The 21,658-nt window shown below is 30.2% G+C and overlaps 3 protein-coding genes across 12 annotated transcripts in view; 2 read left to right on the top strand and 1 right to left on the bottom strand.

The window, feature by feature from the left end:
• Nucleotides 1-4,851, top strand: part of LOC127062105 (cysteine-rich motor neuron 1 protein-like) — a 308,729-nt gene extending 303,878 nt beyond the window's left edge. For all 4 annotated transcript variants that reach the window (XM_050989769.1, XM_050989768.1, XM_050989767.1 and 1 more), the window contains exon 12: nucleotides 505-4,851. In XM_050989769.1, coding sequence (XP_050845726.1) covers nucleotides 505-735 — 231 coding nt within the window. In that variant the 3' untranslated portion in view covers nucleotides 736-4,851. The remainder of the gene's footprint in view (nucleotides 1-504) is intronic.
• A 3,447-nt stretch (nucleotides 4,852-8,298) lies between these two features.
• Nucleotides 8,299-13,679, top strand: LOC127062103 (pyridoxal-dependent decarboxylase domain-containing protein 1). The gene is made up of 10 exons (XM_050989764.1): nucleotides 8,299-8,622; nucleotides 8,762-8,947; nucleotides 9,328-9,741; nucleotides 9,836-10,117; nucleotides 10,192-10,263; nucleotides 10,372-10,608; nucleotides 10,684-11,028; nucleotides 11,112-11,397; nucleotides 11,488-11,745; nucleotides 11,832-13,679. The coding sequence occupies exons 1-10, from the start codon at nucleotides 8,557-8,559 to the stop codon at nucleotides 12,080-12,082; spliced, it is 2,397 nt and encodes a 798-aa protein (XP_050845721.1). The 5' UTR covers nucleotides 8,299-8,556; the 3' UTR covers nucleotides 12,083-13,679.
• Nucleotides 13,680-14,840: 1,161 nt separating this feature from the next.
• The window catches only part of LOC127062109 (protein tweety), a 30,550-nt gene continuing 23,732 nt past the window's right edge, over nucleotides 14,841-21,658 (bottom strand). For 3 of the 7 annotated variants that reach the window (XM_050989783.1, XM_050989779.1, XM_050989784.1), the window contains exons 4-7: nucleotides 21,136-21,470; nucleotides 20,594-21,031; nucleotides 20,394-20,495; nucleotides 19,144-20,315 (exon numbers count right to left, since the gene is read on the bottom strand). In XM_050989783.1, the coding sequence (XP_050845740.1) occupies nucleotides 19,901-20,315; nucleotides 20,394-20,495; nucleotides 20,594-21,031; nucleotides 21,136-21,470 (1,290 nt within the window). In that variant the 3' untranslated portion in view covers nucleotides 19,144-19,900. The other 4 variants (XM_050989780.1, XM_050989785.1, XM_050989786.1 and 1 more) reach the window with 4 other exon arrangements.

Here is a 21,658-nt window from a genome sequence, read left to right as displayed (position 1 = left end):
GAAATATATTTTCTAAGATATTAAAAGATCATAAAAATTTCTTCAAATGAGACTTAATTCTGTAATATACAGAACCTTTGTGAAACAAATCAAGAAAGATTGAACTATCTTATATATTCGTACTATCGCAATTACTGTGAAGGAAAATATTACTTTCCAAGATTTATAAATACCACAGTCGACTGTTTTGTATATTAATCAGATTTTATGTCACATAGCATTCAGTTCCTTCGTCAAAAGTAATCAAGATGTTTTCACATCCAATCTTAGAATTTATATTATATATCATAAATATAATATATATATATTATAATTATATAATAATATACATATATGTATATTATAAATTATTAATATTAAATCTTAAAATTTATATAACTCACTTAATATATATATATATATATATATATATTTAATTATTATAATTATATAATAATATACACACATATATTTATATTATAAATTATTAATATTAAATTACACACGCATTTTCGAATTTCAAAGGAAAATGAGATCGGTCATCAGAATAGCAGAGGTTGGGGAGTGGTCCCAATTACGCTGATTGTCGTCCTAGCATTGCTCTGCCTTCTGCTGATCACCCACATCGTTCGTAGCCGTTTCCGTGGTCGATTGTCGCCATCAGATGCAAGCTATTCCTATCCACCGCAATACTACAAGTGCGTGCCTGCTTACGACACACCGATGCATCGAAACGAGAAGATCGTGCCGCTGTAAAAGACTGTTTTCGACGATGCACACCTTCCTCGATGTTCCTCGATCTTATTTCTTTCCACGTTTCTTAGAGAAAAAAAAGAAAAAATTTCACGAGGATCTTGGATGTGATGCTCATCGGAAAAAAAAAGAAAAAAAAAGAAAGAAAGAAAGGAAACGAAGAGGAAGAAGAAAAACTAATCCGGTTCGATTTACTTTTTTCTAAGAAATCGATAAACCGGAGTTGAGAAATAAATAGGACCTTTGCGAGTAGATTCAGTATTATTCTTAAGAGACGAGCGAGACGTGTTTTTGAGGGAGATCGAAGAAAAAACAAGATAAACAGAAAAAAAAAACAAAAATAACGATATATAAAATGGGGTGAGGACAAAAGAAAAAAAGAAAGAGAAACAAATTATTCGACGACACCCCACGAATTTACTACCTGCTCGATCCCCTCGAAATCTCGTTAAGAAAAAGAAAGATGAAAAAGAAGAAGGACTACTAATATACGGTATCGTTTAATCTGTAAATTATAAAAAAAAAAGAAAAAAAGAAAAAACGACTTTAGCGTAAAACCGTCGTTGTAAGTGTGCTAACTAGCGTTAACCCTCGTAGCTCCTAACTTATATACATATACATATACATACTATATATATACTATATATATATATATATATATATATATATATATATATATATATATATATATATAATGTGTGTGTGTGTGGAAAGAGAGTATAGAAAGAAAGAGACGGGTCTCCATCGTAGTATTAGTTTCCTTGATCTCTCTGGACCACAACGCGATTGATTGATTGATTAATTAGTATAATTAATATTCAAAAGTCGATTATTGTATGCAAGAAATTTTTCGTTCTTTTTCATTTTTTTTCCTTTTCTATTCGTTAAAAATAATGTGATAAAAGAGTTTTATATCGTGCCTTAGTTTGTATACCTCTTATTAAATAATTTAATTTAAAAATTTCTTACAAAATTATGACAATTTTTCATACTTTATGCTCAAATTTCATTTTCATTTCTTTTTTTTTTCCCTATTCTCCTTCGATGATCTTCGAGATCATTCATTATTGCTTCGAACGTTACATTGGCGATCGTTTTTGTGTCTTTAAAAAAAAAAAAAAAAGAAGAATAAAGAAGAAGGATCGAGATTCTTATTTGAGAGAAAGATCAGACAAAATTTGAAATATGAAATGAAAAAAATATTAATCCTATCCGAGGTCCAATGAAAGAACTAACGAGTCGGTTCAATACATATATATGTATAATCAAGAAATATCTTAGGTTAATCCGTTCGTAACTGTGTTATTAGATTGTTCCTATATATATATATGCATATATATGTATATGTATGTATGTATGTATATGTATATGTGTATATATATATATATATATTATATGTATATCACTACTTTCACTCTCTTAGCCATCGAGATACATTTCAGTGTGGGATTCTCTTCAAAAGAAAAAAATAAGATAAAAAGATAAGCATGAAAAGCGACGAAAGTGTATATATATGATACCTTAATTAAAAAAAAAAAAAGAAAAAAAGAAAAAAAGAAAAAAAAACAAGACAAAAAAGAAAAAAGAATAATGAGAAAAAATTTAGTATAAAACTTTCCAATCTACGCTAATTTGTTTCTTTTTTGCGCCCTTAGTACTTAGCCCTTCAATCGTCACCTGCAAAACAAAATAAAGCTCGGTCTTTCGCAGTGTATTATTGAAAAAATAAATCTGCGACTCGTCCAAACAAACCGGACGAATTTTTGATAGACTGAGAGAATACAATTTTTTGCTATGTACATACGTGCCGACGATTCGACTATTTCTTTTTTTTTCTATTTTTTTTTTTTGTTTTTTAATTATATCCTTGGCAGTTCAACGGTGAAATTCGATTGTTTGCCGCGAGTGCTCTATCGAGTACTTTTATACACGTATAGATATAACTTTTACAAATTTCGTTCGAAATTTAATAAAAAAGAAAGAGGTAAGAAAAAAAATTAAAAAGAAAGGTATAAGTAAAAAGAAAAGATTATTTCCGCTTGAAAAAGAAATAAAATGAAACAAGAAAACATAATGTGAATGATAAGGAAGTTTGGATAGATTGTATAAATGAACGCGAAAAAAAAAGAAAAGTTGACGAGTAAATAATCTCTCCGAATTCGAAAAGAATAAAGTTCAGTTAAACAAAAAATACGGAATTTATGAAGTTCAGTCAAACAGAGAACAAAAAATAATTTGTAACGGAAGTGTGTTTTCAAGGAAACGACGTGACGTAAGATAAATTTGGTCAAAATTTTGTCATCGTAATGAGAATTCGCACATATCCATGTACTTACACACTCGCACGTAACTGGTATTATCTGCCATAAATTAACACATACATATATTTTTTCAATGTGACACGTCTTTATATATGTATATATAAATATATACATATATGCATATACATATATAATTAAATACATCCTATTATTACGTAGATAACGTATAGCGTGCGTGGTAGATTTATTTATATGATAATAATGTACGAGCGCATATATACTATATATATATATATATATATATATATATATATATATATATATATATATAAAACATGTATTACATATATGTATATATATATTATATACATAATATATATATATATATATATATATATATATATATATATGTATATATTGTCAATAAACAACAACAGGCTGTTTCGTACTAATACATGTACATCTTGGAGACAATATACATATACATATCCATGCATACACATATACATATATATTTAGAATGTTCATCGTAACGATCGCCATGACGTTCGAGCCACTTCCAACAATTTAAAACAAAATATATAATGTAATAAACAAAATAATTGATTTTCAACCATTAATAAATCACAAAAATGAAATAATAAATATCGGAAGTTTTCTTTTCAACTAAAAAAGATATCGACATGATAATCCATATAAAAATCAATTCATTTGACAATTTTTACATGTTATATAAAAAAAGTAATAATAATCTAGATTTTTCATAAGAAACTAAATTTGTCGGCGATCGTTCATTAATATAATTTGTTGTTGATTTGAAATAAATAATTTCTTTTTTTTTTTCTTTGTTTCTTTTTTTTTCATAACCACGTTTCGTCGAACTATCGAAAGTGATATAAAAAAAAAGCATGACGACCGTTACATTAAATATATTTTCAACAACATTCATACGTATGTATATGCATATATATTTGTATATATATTTATATATGTATATATACATATATATGTAAGTGCATTTAAATATCGACACACATGGTATACAATGGGCGAAACAATTTCTCGTTGTAATTACAAACTAACTAACGGGAGATATACTAATTACTTGACGATAAATAATAACAAAAATAATCCATAAATAAGTTCGAACGTAAAAAATCGCTTTCCTTACTCGACGACTCGCTGCAATGGATAAATTTTACTCTAACGCATTCGTCGTACTCGAACTCTCTTTCTATCATTTTTCAAAGAGATCAGCTTGTATAAAAACAGATGAAAAAAAAAATTAATTATTTCGTAAACTTCCGCAGGATAAAAAAAATTGAGTTATTCGCGTCAAAGAAATTTACAGATTAAAAATAAAACTAACATATATATATATATTATATTATATATATATATATATATATATATATATATATATATATATATAATACATATACATATATATATAAATATAAAAATACGCAAGAAATGGAGATGATTATCTGATATATTATTCTAAGGAATAGAGAAAGAGAGTTAATGTCTGAAAGAGGTTGTAAGTTTTTGCGTGGTGATGATAATTGATAAATGGATATATATAGTCTTATGCTTATACGCTCTTTGTACAGTTTCACTGTAACTAAAATCATATCAGTGTAACCTAGAGAGTAATTTAATATATACGTATATTATGTAAATATGCACACGTACGTATATTTGTGTACGTGCGTATGCATATATATGTATATATACACACAAACACACGCGATACACATATGCAGGACACGCATACATATTACGTACATATGTCATGTTCAAAGATAGCTCTTGTATGTTAAATAAAAGAAAAGTAAATAAAATTGTTGATACGTGATATTGTAATCCGATGTATGATAAGACCTTTACATAAAGTTATCAACTTTTTCTATTTTTACTCTCAAAGAAACGACTAAATTAGTAGAAATTAAATAGAAAAGATAAATAATAAAAAACAAAAATAAATAAAAGAAATTTCGATATCTCATGCAGAAGCAAAAGTTTCGAACAACTTGAGAACCAAAGACACTTTATCTCCAACATTTCCAATTAAGGTTGTTTGCTGATAATTAGCCGAAGTTTAACGTCGCGCCATCCCTCTTTTCTAATTTTCTTAACCAACTTATGGATGCATCGTAACTTCTTAACGTCCCTTCAAAACGATCCTTCTATTGGATTTGCTAACTCATTTTAATGAGACATTAATACTGCCAATTTTACCTTCAGACCGCACGAACCTCCAAGTTTCCTCGAATTTAATACAAATACAGTGATGTTAAGTTGGAAAATATCTTCAGAAGATACGAAGATAATATGGAATGCAATGTGGATAAATTTTATAATTTATAGTTTACGAAATAGAAAAAGGAATACACAGGAAGCAATATAAATAAATAAGGAATTAGTAAAAAAAATTACTTCTGCTTTTAATCGATGCTAATCTCTTCTTTTTTTGTTCTATTTATGAAAGGGATCATAGTACACGTTAACTATTCAAAAATTAATGGAATAATAATACCAATGTATGTAAAATTTTAACAGATCTATTAATAATTTTTTATGATTATATTGATTGCATTACTTTTACTGATTATATGTATAGTAAATTATTAACTTCGTTAATGATATAATCAGAAACGAATATATCAATAATTACTTCAGACGAGTGGGATCACAATCCTATCAATCAGATAGTGTATCCAGAATATCTGATATCAAACTTATGATGTTATTATTTAACAAATAGAGACCTAAGGTATATATATATAAATAATAAATATTTTGTTTTATTGAAATAAAACAAAGGCTCACTCAAACTCTAAATTATCGAAAACATGATCTGTTGAAAATTCTCGCGAAAACCATCACGCGAGTTGATACATGGAATTCGTTCAAAAAGGAGAACAGAGATCTCTGGTAAAATAGATTCCATTATTACCGACTGGTGGTTTGCACCATTGGTAAGTAAACAAGTTTTACAGTTACTGATCGGTAAGATAGAAATCACTACTTATTTGGTCTATATTGGTCGATAAAAGATTATTACACACCTAGTAATCGGTAAAATAGAACTTATCTACTAAGCCTATTATTAAAGTCTTATCGTATAAAACAATCGATAAAACAGATCGATACTTGTCTTTTTTATTTTGTCGATTGCAGTTTCCAAATAGACTACTGCAAACTTTATTCTTAAAGAGTTGTTCATCACTCGTCATTTTATAGTAGTTTTGATGAACAAAATTTCATCTTAAAGACGAAGGTTTAATCTTCGAATTTTTAAAAAAGCTTTATTTTCTTTAAATAAAATCGTGTTAAGAAATGGTATTTTTTCGAGAATACTTTATGCAAAAATAAAAAACTATTATTATCATTATTATTAATATTATTATTATTGTTATTGTTATTATTATTACACATACACACGCGCGTGTAATATAATAACTATTCTAATTATTTAACTAATTATTTTTGACAAAGCATTCGTCAAAACCTTGCTTTTTGTCGCAAATTTATATACTAATTATTATATGTATTAATTATACTTATTATTCTTTGTCGTGAAACAAATGCATATCGATATCGTATATAGCACAGATCACTACACATGGACATAACTATCAAAAATAGATATACGTACGAGAGATTGAAAAATGTAACTACACAGCCTACATAACATTGCTTACTTTAATCTACACGAAACTGATTGTTATAGACGTGTGAAGAGGATATAACCAACACAAGTTTATACACCGATAAGATAAACATATGGTGGGAACAATGTTACTCACTCGCGTTTATAGTTTATATTTTGTTCGTACCTGTCGTTGAAGGCACACACGCTTCGAGGGAAATGTGATAAACTGCTTCAAATAGTATAAATATGTAGAAATATTTCTTCACGTTTTATATATTCTAAAGAATCACGAATCATTTCTTTTTCTTTCGACAATCAATCATTCAAAGCATCAAATGTAGGTGCGTAGTGGGGGAAGAAGCTTCGATTTTTCGACACGAATGAAAATTAGCGCCACTGAGCCCTCGTAAATTGAAAGAAAAACAGCTAAAAACAGGATTTACATTATAAATTCTTATGATGGCTATTTTTGTCCGATAATAATGATTATAGACTCATTCGAAAGATAAAGTTTTTTTATACGAAGTTATCTTTCTAAGTTTCTTAAATAAGCTTTTACTTGCAGGAAAATTACTTTTAAAAATTACTACAAAAGATTGTTAAACAATTTTAATAAAGAAAATAACATTTTTCAAAAATCTAAAAACATAATCTCGTGTATAAAATCTTTATCTCTCGAATGAGCTTTCGATCATAAAAATCGAACAAAAAGTGCTATCATGAGAATTTATAACGTAAATCCTTGTAAACGCATAAGAAAAGAATCCTTTTAAAAAAGCAATTATGTTTGTCAGACAACTATAATGTCATGTCTATAAGAGGTTTTATAGCTGCTAAACTTTAAATATTTATATAAATTTATAAAGTGTTTTATGTACTATTAGTCCGCAAAACCTAAAGCTTTTTATAATCAATCTTTACTTTTGTAAGAGAAAGAAGAAACAGTACCAATAAAAATAAAATAAGTTTCATTATTAAATTATTGAAGTTCGCTGAAGAATACAAAGTAATTCCGATTCGTGAAATAAAGAATTTGTTACCAATATGAATTTAATACAGATATTGCATATTTTATAAATACTTTATTATATATTTTATAGGATATATAGTATATATACAGGAAAACTAAATAGAAAAACTTCATAAATGAATTATAATGAATACAAATGGAGCGATAGAAATATTATAGTTTCTTATGTAGATCTATATATTTTCTTCATCGGTAATTATTACAATTGTATAGAATATTTTTCATCGTCAAACTTTAAAAAAGATATTAATATCATTCTATCGTATTTCTTATATCATCTAATTATTCCATTCAAGCATATTTTCTTTTAATATATATACAAATATTATAAATATCAAATGAAACACTCTCTCCTCTTATATCAATATCAAATTTTTGTTTATCGTTATTTTGTACACAATGGTCACAAAATCGATAAAATATATGTAGACGTTTCGACGTTTATTTTGTAAAGAAAAAACATTTAATAGAAAAATATATATCTTCGTAATTCATTCTTCACGAATTCGTTCGTAAATTATAACAGTAGATTGGTAGAGCGGTGTATTATCACAAAAGTCGAACTACTAGCGCTACAGCGGTCATATCGATAAAATAAGTGCCGTACAGTCAATATTTTGGCGCCCCCTTAATAGCGAGAGATATGTGAGAGTGTCGACTAGAGAGGTGTATAAATTCTTAGAAACTAAACTGTTCGTATCTTTCGACGGTGTTGAACACGTGACAAGACGAATCTTTGATATCTCAGTGTAAAAGTTGAATTATTATTAAAAACGGATATCGAAGAAAAAAGTAGATACAATAAAGGTTAAGAGACAGTGAAGAGGGAGCCGTGAAACGCGTGACAACGTCACTGCGCCACGATTACTGCCACGATGGCCGAGGAGGCAGAGACAAACGATAAAGCAACGATGGAAAGTATAACGCAGAATATTCTCGAGGTGCGTGAAAATAGAGAATATTGTTTGGTGTGTGTGTGAAACGCGAAAGTGGCAAATATCATACCGAATATGACGATTTGATTTTTATGTAAACGTATATCTCTACACGCGGTTTATTTATCCGCTACAATTTTGACAGGTCAGTAGTGGAGGCGGGTCCACGACGAACGATGTAAGTACGCTTGAATTTCAAGCTTCGCAAGTGATTTCTCGTCTCGAGGAAGCTGTTGAAAGGGCTGCCGATGGTGGTGGTACAACATGGAACAATACTTCGGGTTTTCTTTCGCGTGCAAAAAGTCCTGAAGAAATATTAAGTTTGATACAGGTAAATATACTCGATGGATGCCATTGCTCTTACATGATTGGTTAGATTTGCGAACGTGAGGAAATGATTGGTTCCCATAGCTTAGACTTCTCTTCTTATTGGTTATTCGTCGCGTGTTCACCACTATCAGACTGTTTTATACTGGAGATTGTACATTGGAGGCAATTTCGAATGTTGACGATTTTATTTTAAAATTGAGTTTTACCAATAATATCTATGACATTATATTTGCAAATTTTAACAATAATTCTCAAAATCTTGTTTCTGATTTGATGGAATTTTGTGATATCTATTTTTGGTATGATCGATGTTTAAATGATTCGAATTTAAATGAGAATTTATATAGTATTCTTATTTTTTATTATTTTAACTTTTCACAGGATTTAGTTATTCACGAAGATGCACCGCAAACTACAGAAGATGATACGGGAGAACAAGCGAATAGTCAAGTTACTAATTTACCTACTTTGACGGAAACAGCAAAGCTAGCTTTAATAGCACATACTATCTCTGCTTATGCAGTTGCACTTCCAAGGTCTCATGCTCAAAGATTAGCTGGCCGCTTAGCTGCAGACACAACGCGATGGCTTAGTCATATTTTTCGGTTTATGGATTGTGCTTCTTCGTTCCATGAAGATCATTTGGAAGGATTGGTTAGAGTAACTAGACTAGCTCTACATCGTAAATATCCTAGATATATGGAAGAAGGATTTACAGCTCTTTCTTCATCGTCACCTCTTATTTATAGCTCAGTAGCTGCCCCTTTAGCTGTTGTTCAGCATTTGTGTAGACAGGTACATACATTTTGGTATTATCTAACAATTTAATGCACAAATAATATCTTTTAAAATACTTGCATATTATGTGATAATAATTCTTCGATTACAGCTTTCTTTATCACTTCATTGCGTAAGACCTATTCCTCATAATACTATGTTCGGATCACGTTATAGTATGGATGTTGCTGCTTTAGAAAGACGTTTAGCAGAAGATACGCAATCTAATAATGTAACACCACTATTAGTTTTGGCGGAAGCAGGGTCTGTATTAACAGGACATTGTGATAATATCACACGATTGCGTGCAATTTGTGATAAGTATAATGTTTGGCTTCATTTAAGAGGTCATTCCTTAGCAGCACTAGCATTGAATAACTCTACAAGAGATCTGGTAATTGAACTGATATTCCTTACGTATATGTGAATAATAAGTTTATGAATAATAATATATATTTTTTGTTTTAGCCTTTAAAGATCGCAGATAGTATTACTTTACCATTAGGTATATGGTTAGGTGTACCATCGTTACCAGTTGTTGTATCCTTTTAAATATTCCTTCTAAATATTTCTAATTCAATTGTGATCTGATTGGAAGAATACTTTGTAAGAAGTAATAATTGTTTTTTCTTAATTAATATTACGCAGACATTGTATAGATTAACAGATACAAAAGGTGGAAGACCCACTACACGAGACACAACATTATCCCTTATGTCTGGCTTAATGGCAGATTCGTTGTCAAGAAAATTACCAACATTACCTTTGTGGTGTACATTGCAAGCTCTAGGTAGAGATGGTGTACAGAATAGGTTTAAACAATGTTTTTCAGCAATTGAAGAATTGTACAATAAAATTAAAAAACTCAGTTGTATTAATTTATTGGTATGTTACATACATATTTACTGAAATAAGTTTTTAAAGAAATTTTATAAACAAAATTTAATAAAATTATTTCAGAGTCAAGTACCTGGTGGTGAATCAGGATCATATACAGTAAACGATCTTTTGGCGAACCCTGTTAACAATTCACAAATATTTGAAATTGTTTCGAGTGCATTAGTTTTTCAGTTCGTGCCTGCGGATCGTGATCCTCAAACCCTAGAACGTGTACCGCCTTATTACGATAAATTAAATTCTTGGTTGGGACAAATCTTGCAGAGGGATATAGAAAATGTGCAAATAGAACTTTGTGAAATCGAACATCATGGTGTCGCTATTCGCATTTGTCCTTTGGAAAGTCCTGAACAACCACCGAGTTCTGAAGATATAGATAATGTAGTAGCATGTCTGGAGCAACAGATAGTAAGATAAATCTAAATTTTATTATAATAAGAATATTATGTAATATATTTTTACAATGAAACATAATCATGTTTTATCATTAGGAAATCTTATTGGCCACAGTCGAACACAAAGATACTTTCGTTCGTTTAGTTTCTGAGAACGATTCATTACACTTGGTAGAAATGCCAGGTTGGGCAGGCTTAGGTGGTGTTAGATATGCTCCACCAACTTGGATTCATGTTATGACGGATCAGGCTAAAGAGGAATTGAATAAATTAAATACTCAATTGGTAGAAGCTTTACGGAGTACGGATGCTGCTTTTTCTCTTGGCGAAGGTGCAGATGGATTAGCTTGTGTGCGATTTGGCATGGTTACGCAAGATACAGGTTCTTTTGTTATAAGTATCAGTTGATTAATTAGATTATCTAAGTGACCATACTTTTATATTACATCATAATTTGTATCGTGCTTTGTAGATGTAGCAGAATTGTTGTCTTTGGTTCTTCAAGTAGGGCAAGAGGTAGAGGCGAGTTCAAAATTATTAGATACTATATCAGAAGTGGTTAAAAGAGGTATCGAAGCAGCACAAACAGATTTAGAAAGAGAAAATGCAGAGAAACTTTGGCAAGAGGGTATCTTAAGGCATGTACCTGTAGTAGGAACATTAGTCAATTGGTGGAGTCCTCCTTCTAAAGAAACTGGAGTGCGTGGACGCAGTTTAAATTTACAAGCTGGTACAAATAAGCGTATTTAATAAGTTTAACAAATTCAATGGTTATATATATTTGTTCTTATGCATATTTCTTTTCTTTCGAAATAGGAGTTGTCGAGAGTACGGAAAATATTTATAAGTATCATATGCAATTACAACCAAACGCAACCAATAGCAATGGTTCTGGTGCAAGAACACCGCCTCAACCACTTGTACAAACACCTGTTGGAGCTGGAAGCCAAAGTCATAGTCGATCATCCAGTCATTCCAGTCTTCAAAGTGGTAAAAGTATTTCGGTAATAACAAATACTGCTTGTCATCCTCAAGTTAAAGAAGAATCTAGTGAAGTTAAATCGTAGTAAATATTACACACGTTATAAATATAACAATGATTTCTCTCTTCAAATAATAAAAAAAAGTGGACTTGACAGGTAAGCAATGAATTTATAAAAATTATGTAAGATATTTTCAAAAAAAGAATACATTACTATTTATAGAGTGAAGTATTAATTCCAAAATTTGTATATTAAAAAGCTTGTTAACAACATCGTAAAGTAAAAGATTGCTAATTGCTTCTTAAGCGATTATATAAGAGCTATAAATCATTTTAAATTTCTAAAATGTAGATTTTCTTTTTTACGGAAACTTTTATTATAGACATTTTCTTTGTGAATCTAATTCAGTTTTAAATTATCCTTGGCCCCGTGTACTTATTAAGTGTATCAAATTATTTCTTTAACGAATTAATATAATTAATCGCCTGGTGATACATTTTTTTCATAGCACAGTAGCTTTCTTTCTATATCATTGAAAACAATATTACATTATTTTCTCAATATAAGATTAATTTGAATAAACTTGATGAATAATAACAAAGAGATATATTTATGACAAATAAAGTGTTATAATAGATTTTTAATTATCATTCTTTTGGCCAGGCAATGCATTTTTATAATAAAATTTGTTGTTTTCTTTTTCTTTTTGTATTAAATTGTAATATTTTCTAATATCGATCAATTTGTTTTTATTCATCACGTTAATGTTAATAAGAAAATATAATGCTTTTCTAGCACAACTATAAACGATAAATGATATTTAATAACTCGCGATAAGTTAATGTGACATTGTGATTTCTTTGAGTATTAATAAGTGCCGTATATTTGATAATCTTCTTCTCTATGTAAAAAATATTTCCTTCATTCTATTTTTTTCTTTTTTTTTTTTTTTTTGTTAAGTAAAGAAATAAAAAAAGGAAAAGCGTAATTAAGTTTCATAACGGTAATTGAAATATTCAAGAAATAAAAGAATAAATCACCAAAGACATTAGAAGTACAGTGAAGCAAGCTAAAATTTTTCAAATGTTGCTAAATTAAATAACATTTAATCACGCATAATGGAATTTGTATAAAGTTCCAGTGCAATTATTGAGGTAAAATGTTTTCATTATGAAATAATCATGCATTGTTGACGGATAAATAAAATAAATTAAGCTGTATGTATATTTATGTACCAAACAGTTGTAATAAAGTATTGCTATTAAATAAATATTAAAATACGTAATTGACATAACAACGTTATAAAAAGTATGAAAAATTGAATTTTTAAGGAATTTTTTAAAACAATCTACGTATCTTATTTATATTTTTATTTCTCTTTTTGCAATATTCGCATACCATTACAATAGGAGGAATTAAATCTGGCATATGGCAATTACACACAATTGTAACTCACAGAAATGTCATCCAGTGACAGATTTCGGCTTATATTCTTGAAATAATTTTCTTTACTACGATTTTCATTCAAAGTTACCTATATTACGCGAACGAAAAAGAAACATTTATTGAAATCTTAACTTATAATACATTTTTTTCAATAGCCTCTGCACACTTTGTAAATATGTAAATCTCTTTCGCGCAATGAGAGAAAAACACAAAATATATTCACATATATAACTTACTTTCTTAAAAATTAGTATCGTAACGCTTTAAGATTCTATTATAACAATGTCGTTATGGGAAAACAAAAAGTTCACCATGTCATGATCGACAAGTATGCATTTATATATATATATATATATATATATATATATATATATATATATATATATATGAAATGCATATATATATATATATATATATATATATATATATATGCATTTCAAAACGTCGAAACGTTGCAAAAAAAAAACGATGTATCAATGTAACATATTTAAAGGTTTTTAAAGATATTACCATAATTAATCGCTTGTTAAAAAATCTAAACAAATGATTACAGCGCTTTGAATCATACAATATCAGTCTTTCAGGGTGCACAAAAGCTTAGGTCGTTCAGAATCCAAGTAAAAGATGATAAATGATATATTATCACATGTTCGTACTTTTAATCGATGTGTAATACGTTTTGTTTTATTCGTCAATGACTTTTCCTTTTTATTATTCATTTTTTTTTTTTCTTTTGATTGCTAATAATTATTGTGATAAGTTGTTTTAGGCTCATATCAGACAATGCATCAATTCAAAATGGATATTTCTTTGTGTCCTATAATTATACTACTTCCACTATCAATTCTTTCGAAAATAATTAATTCTCTTTCTCTCTTTCTCTTTCTCGCCCTTCGTATCCCTTCATACATCTTCTTCAACTTTTACTAATTTTTCTATCTTCTTCATGTGTTCTACCCGACGCTTCATACACACTTGTATAAAAACGATTTAGCGGGAATTAAATGCAATTGTACTTATTAGAAAAAGTGATTCTTAACTCTTCTTTCTTTCTCTCTCAGAATCTGGTATTATTTTTTTTCTTTTTTAATGGTACAAATTGACAAACGATTAGAATAAAAGTTTCATCAACAATCGTCTAGACTACGTACGTACGACTCTCGCATATTTAGAATTTAACAATATTTCCTTTTCCTAGCTCTGCTTTCATCAACTTGCAAATAGTCGATGTCACTGTATCCGTACAAACTTGTGTGCACAATTCTTTTTTTTTGACTGGACCAATCAATGATTTCTTTTTTATCGAGTTAGCTTTATCTTTTACTTTTCAGTTGTAGCTTTTCCATTCTCTTCTGAGCAATTCAGAAAAATATTTTTGAACGTGTTATCATACACGTTTTTGGACTGTGTTAAACATTCGAGTTTTTCGATCTTTTTTAAGTATTGTATTACATTTTTTTTTTTTTTTTTGTTAACTTGGACAATTCTGTGTATTTGATCCCGTTTGCGCGTGTTGCAGCAGTCTTCAACGACAGAGACGATTTTCATTCTCTAAGTTTTTCGTCACTATTCTTAAAATTATTATAATCAGTGTTCTTCGATATCGCCCGAGTTTTTTCTCATTATTTATTTATATCTATTATCATTAATAGATCTCATTTTTTCCCTTTATTCAAGGCAATCGTCGCGCGCGTGAATATATTTTAAGGATTGAATATTTAAATAAATTTTGAACTTGCTTAGAAATTCATATTAAAGTTAGAAACTTTATTTCAAACTCTACAGACTTAAAAATGGATGATTTGCACGATTAAGTTAATTATGTATGAATAAAATTTAATTAAATATGAATTCACGTAATTAAAAAATAAAGCTTAGCTCTAATGAAACTGTTTGTCAATATATATATATATATACACACACACACATATATATGTATATATACAAAAATATGTAAATTGATATTAATTACATTAATATTAATTGAAAAACAATTCGAAAAAAAGATATAATTTTTACAAAATAACTAATATCATAATTACTCGTTGGCAAATATTATTATTATTATTATTATTATTATTATTATTATTATTATTATTATTATTATTATTATTATTATTATTAAACTACAGTGATATCTCAGAACACTGAATTAGAACGAAGTCGTGTTACACTTTACGTTTTATTTATTCACGAATAATACTCTCCCCTTAAAGATCTAAGAAAGGTATGGGCCTGTGTCTGATGCTCGTATCTAATGTAGCTTCAATGGTATTAGATATAGTAATAGTAGTAATAGTACAATTATTTGATAAAAGAATTTAGTATCTTTTTCTTTGTTTTCTCTTTGCGTTTGAAAAATTGAGCTCCTTTGTTAATTTGGCAAGATCTTTTCTTTTCACATTTTTTATTTTATTTTATTCCTTAAATCTTTCATCTCCTGTTTCCTTTTCATCGTTTAAACGAACGTACACAAGTTTTATTTAGTGACTAGGATACTTTGCCTTCTATCAGCAAAATAAACAGCACGCATAGTTCGTTTTTTGGATTTGCGTACGTGCTGTATGTATGTGTATGTGTGTATATGTGTATGTGTGTGCATGTGCTTCTCAAATGTTATTAATCGCCGATTACTTATAATTAATGTTCAACTAAACTAAATGTTACTATCCTATGCGCTACGATTCTCTCTTCTCTCTTTAATAAATATTACAATTATTTACATCCGATGAAACTTTCGCTATTTGCATTCACCTTTCTTACACCTACTCTGTATATTTAATATTGCAATGGTAATGTTTTTACGAATTATATCGAAGATAAGATCCTAAAGTCACTCTGGAAATTACAATTATGATAGAACGTTTCTTTCTTTCTTTCTTTCTTTCTTTCTTCCTGAAATGGCACTCTCTCTCTCTTTCTCTATCTTCCTCTTTTTTATTTTGAAAAATCGGTGAAATAAGAAGGTACAGAATAACGTGTATTTGTTATGTTTTTGTTTTAAAACTCGTAACATCTAGATTCAAATTATCACACTTTACACATTTACTCGATTATCTTAACAAATTAATATATTATTTACAAGTTTACTGAATTATTTGCGGAATATAAAGTCATCTACACAGATTCGTTGATAACTTATCATTTAAATCGTTTAATCTTTTATTTATTTAGGTCTTGTTTAGACTTGTTAAACATCTTATAGGAAGACTCTGCGCTCCGCAGAAAATTCAATAGCTTAAGTATTCTTCTGTCTGTATATATTCGTGTGGTTGTGTATATGTGTACGTGTGTGTGCGTGTATGTATATATATATATATATATATATATGTATTGTTTGTTTTACTTGTTTCTTTAATATTATTATAATTATTATTAATAATCATTATTAATTATTATTACTATTATTACTTTACGATTGAAAAACAAAAACACGTAAGAAAGATCTGCCCTTCCGATACTTCCACACAAAAGGCCATGTATATTTATTTACCTTATGGTAAATAAATTTCAAAAGGCTATATAATATTTGAAATCCTCTTTTTTTGTTATGTGTCGACTTGCTGATACATCAGACGATTATTATTATTATTATTATTATTATTATTATTATTATTATTATTATTATTTATTTATTTATTTATTTATTTTTAACTTTGCACTAGTCGTATCAAAACTGAAAAAAGAACGTGTCGTTGATCGACACGTTTGTGTATGTTGCGTGTGCTTCCGTTACATTTGTACTTAAAAAGTATATATATTTTTATATATATATATATATATTCGCCTGAGTATTGGCAGTATATCGCGAATTATTCATTTAATAAAAATTCTCATTTGGGAGTGCGTTGCTCGTAAAAATCTTCAGATTCGTCATTTAGTGCTGCATTTTGTTCCAGACTTAAAATATTAACGATGATAAATATACGTATGTACCACTGATCCGTTTTTTATTTTTGTTTTCTTTTTTTCTTTATCGTACGGTAACTTGATATTTATTATACGTACATATATATATATATATACATACATATATATATATATATATACACACACACACGTATTACGTACTCGTTTACAGAATGATTCACAAAAAATCAATACGGATTTTACATTATACATCGCATGAATAAAAATATAAAAAAGATATAAAAAATTGTCCTTTTAGTATCTCCTTCACATTAGATATCGTGGATCGATGTTATCGATAAGAGTTTAGAACATATGAAAATTCACTTTCTCATTTCTATATGCGATTCGAATATAAATTTTTTTTTGTTTTTTCTTTTACTTTCCTGTAAATCATGAGTTGAAAATAGCAATGACCAAATATATATATACATGTGTGTGTATGTATATATATATATATATATATATTATATATATACGCACACACATATATATATACACCGGATATTATCATTTTCTTCGTGGATTAATGATCTTTCCGAAGATTTTCTAGATCACGTATCTCGAATGAGAGAGAGACAGTAATGGCCGTCGGTTGGAAAAGGACTAACGTAGAAGGATTGACCTATTTTTTCTGTACATGATATACAAATACAAAATTTTATATATATATACACATATATATATATGTATATATATAATATAGCACGCCTCTGTAATTTCTAATATCCGAGACATGTTTGATCACTCTTCCTCTCCTCTTCTTACATTTCTTCACTTCTTTTTTTTTTTTACATAAATCAACGAAAGATCTCGTTCGTTCAAGCATCCATGTAGGAACTCCAGAAGCGTTTACTCAAATCATTTTCTAAGAAATTCCTTGCTTTGTTAGACCGTATTTATTCGTTTTCTCTCATAATGGTCATTTTTATTTTGCCTGTATTCTGTTCTTTTTCTTTTGGTGTTATTAATAGGTCGCTTAAAGTTCCGTAACAGCGTATAGATTAGGATCACTACCCTGTACTTGACTCAACGTAGCTACCGTTGGTTTTTCTTGTCTTCCATGTGCTCTGTTATATGTACCGTACATGTTAGGTACAGCATTATTTTGCGCAGTACCATTAAACTGGCTACGAGTGAAATTTCTATCCAAAGTTCTCACTTGGTCTTGCATTTGATCTTGTATGCGAATGTTAGGTGCCTTGTTCCTCACTAATGATCGGAATTGATTCATATTAGTTTGCGATCGGGACTCGAACTCCCAACTCGGTTGGTTTGCTGGATTCGGTGGTAAAGGACGATTTTGGTTCCACGCTGGCGTTGGACCACGTTTTAAATTGGCTAAATTTTTCGGATCCAACGTTTGAGTTTTTCTCGAATCTTGAAAAGTCGCCAAATGTGCGGGTCCATGTGAATTGTGAGACAGAGTACCGGTAAAGGATGCCACGCTTGGTGTCCAAGGTGGTTCTCTACCTAGGATTTTATATATTCAGTAGATTACTCTAATATGATAATATCATGTAGAGGTGACGAAGGAGAGAGTTCATTATTATTTGTATATATCTTTGTTTTGAAATATGAGCTCACCAGACCCTGCGGGGGCGTGCCCTCAGTAGAAATCACTAGATTCTAAAGTTTTGCATTGCTTGCTCAAAGTCGCGTACTGGCCAGGTTGATCTCCGAGTCCAGAACGGTGCTCAGTTCGTCCACCTGTCGACTGCTGATTATGCTGAGACGATTTGTGATCCCCGCCTCCTCCGCTCCCGTTAACACCCCCACCTCTATAAACGGTAAACAAAAAAGGACAAAGTTGCAGCATTATCTTTCTCTTGGATGATTCCTTGTCACTTAACTTATGTCAGTTCGAATCATTTAATCTAAGAAAAAAAGAAAAAGAAAACGTAGATGTCAATGATAATGAAAATCAGACGAACAAGAAATCAAACAGTTATGAATTATGCGTGAAGATGTAATAATAATTCGAGCGTCACTAATGAATTTAATATCGTTTGAACATTCGTCGTTGAAACATCGAAACATTATAATTCATACAAACATGTTAAAATACAGTCAACGAGATAGTAATAAAAAAATATATATATATATAACATCGAACGCACACAGTTACCGTGTTCGATTTAATCACGTAGTTTTAATGAAACAACTGTTAGTTCAAGATAACGTGATCAAAAGATAAAATCAGTATTCACTATCCTGTGCACTGTAATATATTCTATATAACAACGAAAGCGACATTCAGAAAAAGGCGCAGCTGAGCCTTGCGTTGTTAATCGCTAGAGCTTGGACATTTGCTTTCTAACATCTACATAGTAACAAGATACTTAAGTTTTTTAATTAGTTTTTCCTAGCAGTTCGATAAAAAATTTGGTATAGAAAACTTATGTCCATGCTCCATTTTATAACACTGATGCTTTAAACTATTATTCTCTATGATAATATCGAGTAACAAATTCGTTTAAATAAACCTCGCTGAAAAGCGATTTTTGATGCACATTGTCTATAAAAAAGTTGAACAACTCATCAAATCTATTCTAAGCAATCAGCAATGATGGCATTAGAAAAACGGTATTCCGCGAAAATATTGAAACGCACCGACATCGTCTCGGTGATAAAATCTTTGGATATTTCATTTGAAAGATCTCGTTCGATAAGAGTACGAGTATGTAAGGAGAAAAAACATAAAAAAGTCTCATGCACAAACTTTAACATGCTCTCGTGCAGCTGACGTGCTCGAGCAGTCGCAGTAGCGTAGGACGGCGGGGGCGGCGTTAGCAATAGAGGCTGCTTAATGGTATTATGGGTGCCATGAGCATTCGGATTAAGAGAGGGGGCTGTAGGCGGGTACGACCCTTGGCCACGAAGGGTCCTAGCTGCTATCGCTTGAGATGCTGCCGATGGTGGCAAATATGGATCTTGTTCATCCACTTGATGGTAATCTCTTCTAGAACAAATCGTAACAGGCATCATATTTTGTTCATTTATTTCTTAATATTCGATTTTAAATTTAATCTGAACTCACCGTTTGCGAATATATATCCACGTGTGAGAATCAACCCATACCAAAACAGTGAAAAATAGTCCAGCGGCTAGACTCGCAAGAAGCATGAAGGTAAGGCCGTATCTGAAAAGTATGATCTTAATGCAAAAGTTTATGGGAGTTGCCGCGTAACGCTATGAGAATAATTAGAAAAAGTATCATCGATTGAAATTAATGCTTACAATCCCAGGTGACACAAACTTTTAGCAGCATGAACGTATTGCTTGTGAAGTGGCTTACAGTCTAGTAACGTTGCTAGACCAGATACGAGTCTATTGACCGCGTTAACGTCGGTTGAGAGGCTACTCAACTTGGGCTTTAGTTGATCGTGCTGTTCCTTGAAGAGATCTATCGCTAAGCGCGTAACAGTATTCAAGTTTAGCCTCATATTTTCTACAGCTCGTTGTCCGTCTCTTAGTCTCTGTGTAAAAGGATTCGTGCGAGTGTTCTCGCAATGCGTGTAATACGAGAGCACCTCGGAGGCCAAAGTGGAGGGTACCGATCTAGTTAAATAACCATCCGGTGACACACAGAGATCACCGAGGGCAACCGACGTTGCCAAGTAAAGGGAGGCCATCAACCAAGAAACTATTACCGCGAATAGCCCAAATACAGAAAATCTGAAAACGATCTGAAACTTATCCGTTTGTCGATTTTATATTCGAAAAAAGAACTTTTCTAAACTCTTCTATTTTTCTTTTCTTTTTCATTTCTAAACACTTACGTAATTAGAACGCATCTCGAGTGTCTAGCAACTCCGACTACTAGTACAACGCAAAGAACAAGAAGTGCACTCAGTACCGCCATAGTAATGGGCCACCTCAGTTGCTCGATTTTTTCTCCCATGCTAATGGCTCCTGCAAGACTGATCCCGCTTAATGGCTTTCGTATTTCGAAGCTTCGGTTGACGGCAATGCTCGTGTTTTGTTTCATACTATTCAATGCTACCAATAGTAGACCCAACATTGTTTTGTTGCTAACAGGTGCATCAAATTCGTCCCCCAAAGCGGTCAACTGTCGCTGTACTTTCTCTTGTAACGTCGCCTCTATGGTGTCTGTCTGTGGAGTAAAAAAGATATATTTTCTATATATATACGCACACACATATACATCTATTTATTCTTTTTTTGTTTATTCTAAATTTAACTAGTCGTGCAAAGAGCCGTTCGACTTTCTCCATGTTCTACTTAAAGGCTGGATCAAGATACATTTTCGATACATATCCGTTTCCAATAAATGACGTGTTT

The sequence above is a fragment of the Vespula vulgaris genome, chromosome 3 (assembly GCF_905475345.1).
Source record: "Vespula vulgaris chromosome 3, iyVesVulg1.1, whole genome shotgun sequence".
Lineage (NCBI taxonomy): Eukaryota > Metazoa > Arthropoda > Insecta > Hymenoptera > Vespidae > Vespula > Vespula vulgaris.
Note: the sequence above shows the minus strand (reverse complement) of the source record. Positions and strands in the feature narration are given on the sequence as shown.

Bases quoted from the DNA above. Each gene is read 5' to 3' on its own strand.
- LOC127062103 (XM_050989764.1), top strand. From the start codon at position 8,557: ATGGCCGAGGAGGCAGAGACAAACGATAAAGCAACGATGGAAAGTATA. The intron at 11,029-11,111 runs GTAAGATAAATC...TTTTATCATTAG, and splicing joins CATGTCTGGAGCAACAGATA to GAAATCTTATTGGCCACAGT. The intron at 11,746-11,831 runs GTACAAATAAGC...CTTTCGAAATAG, and splicing joins CAGTTTAAATTTACAAGCTG to GAGTTGTCGAGAGTACGGAA.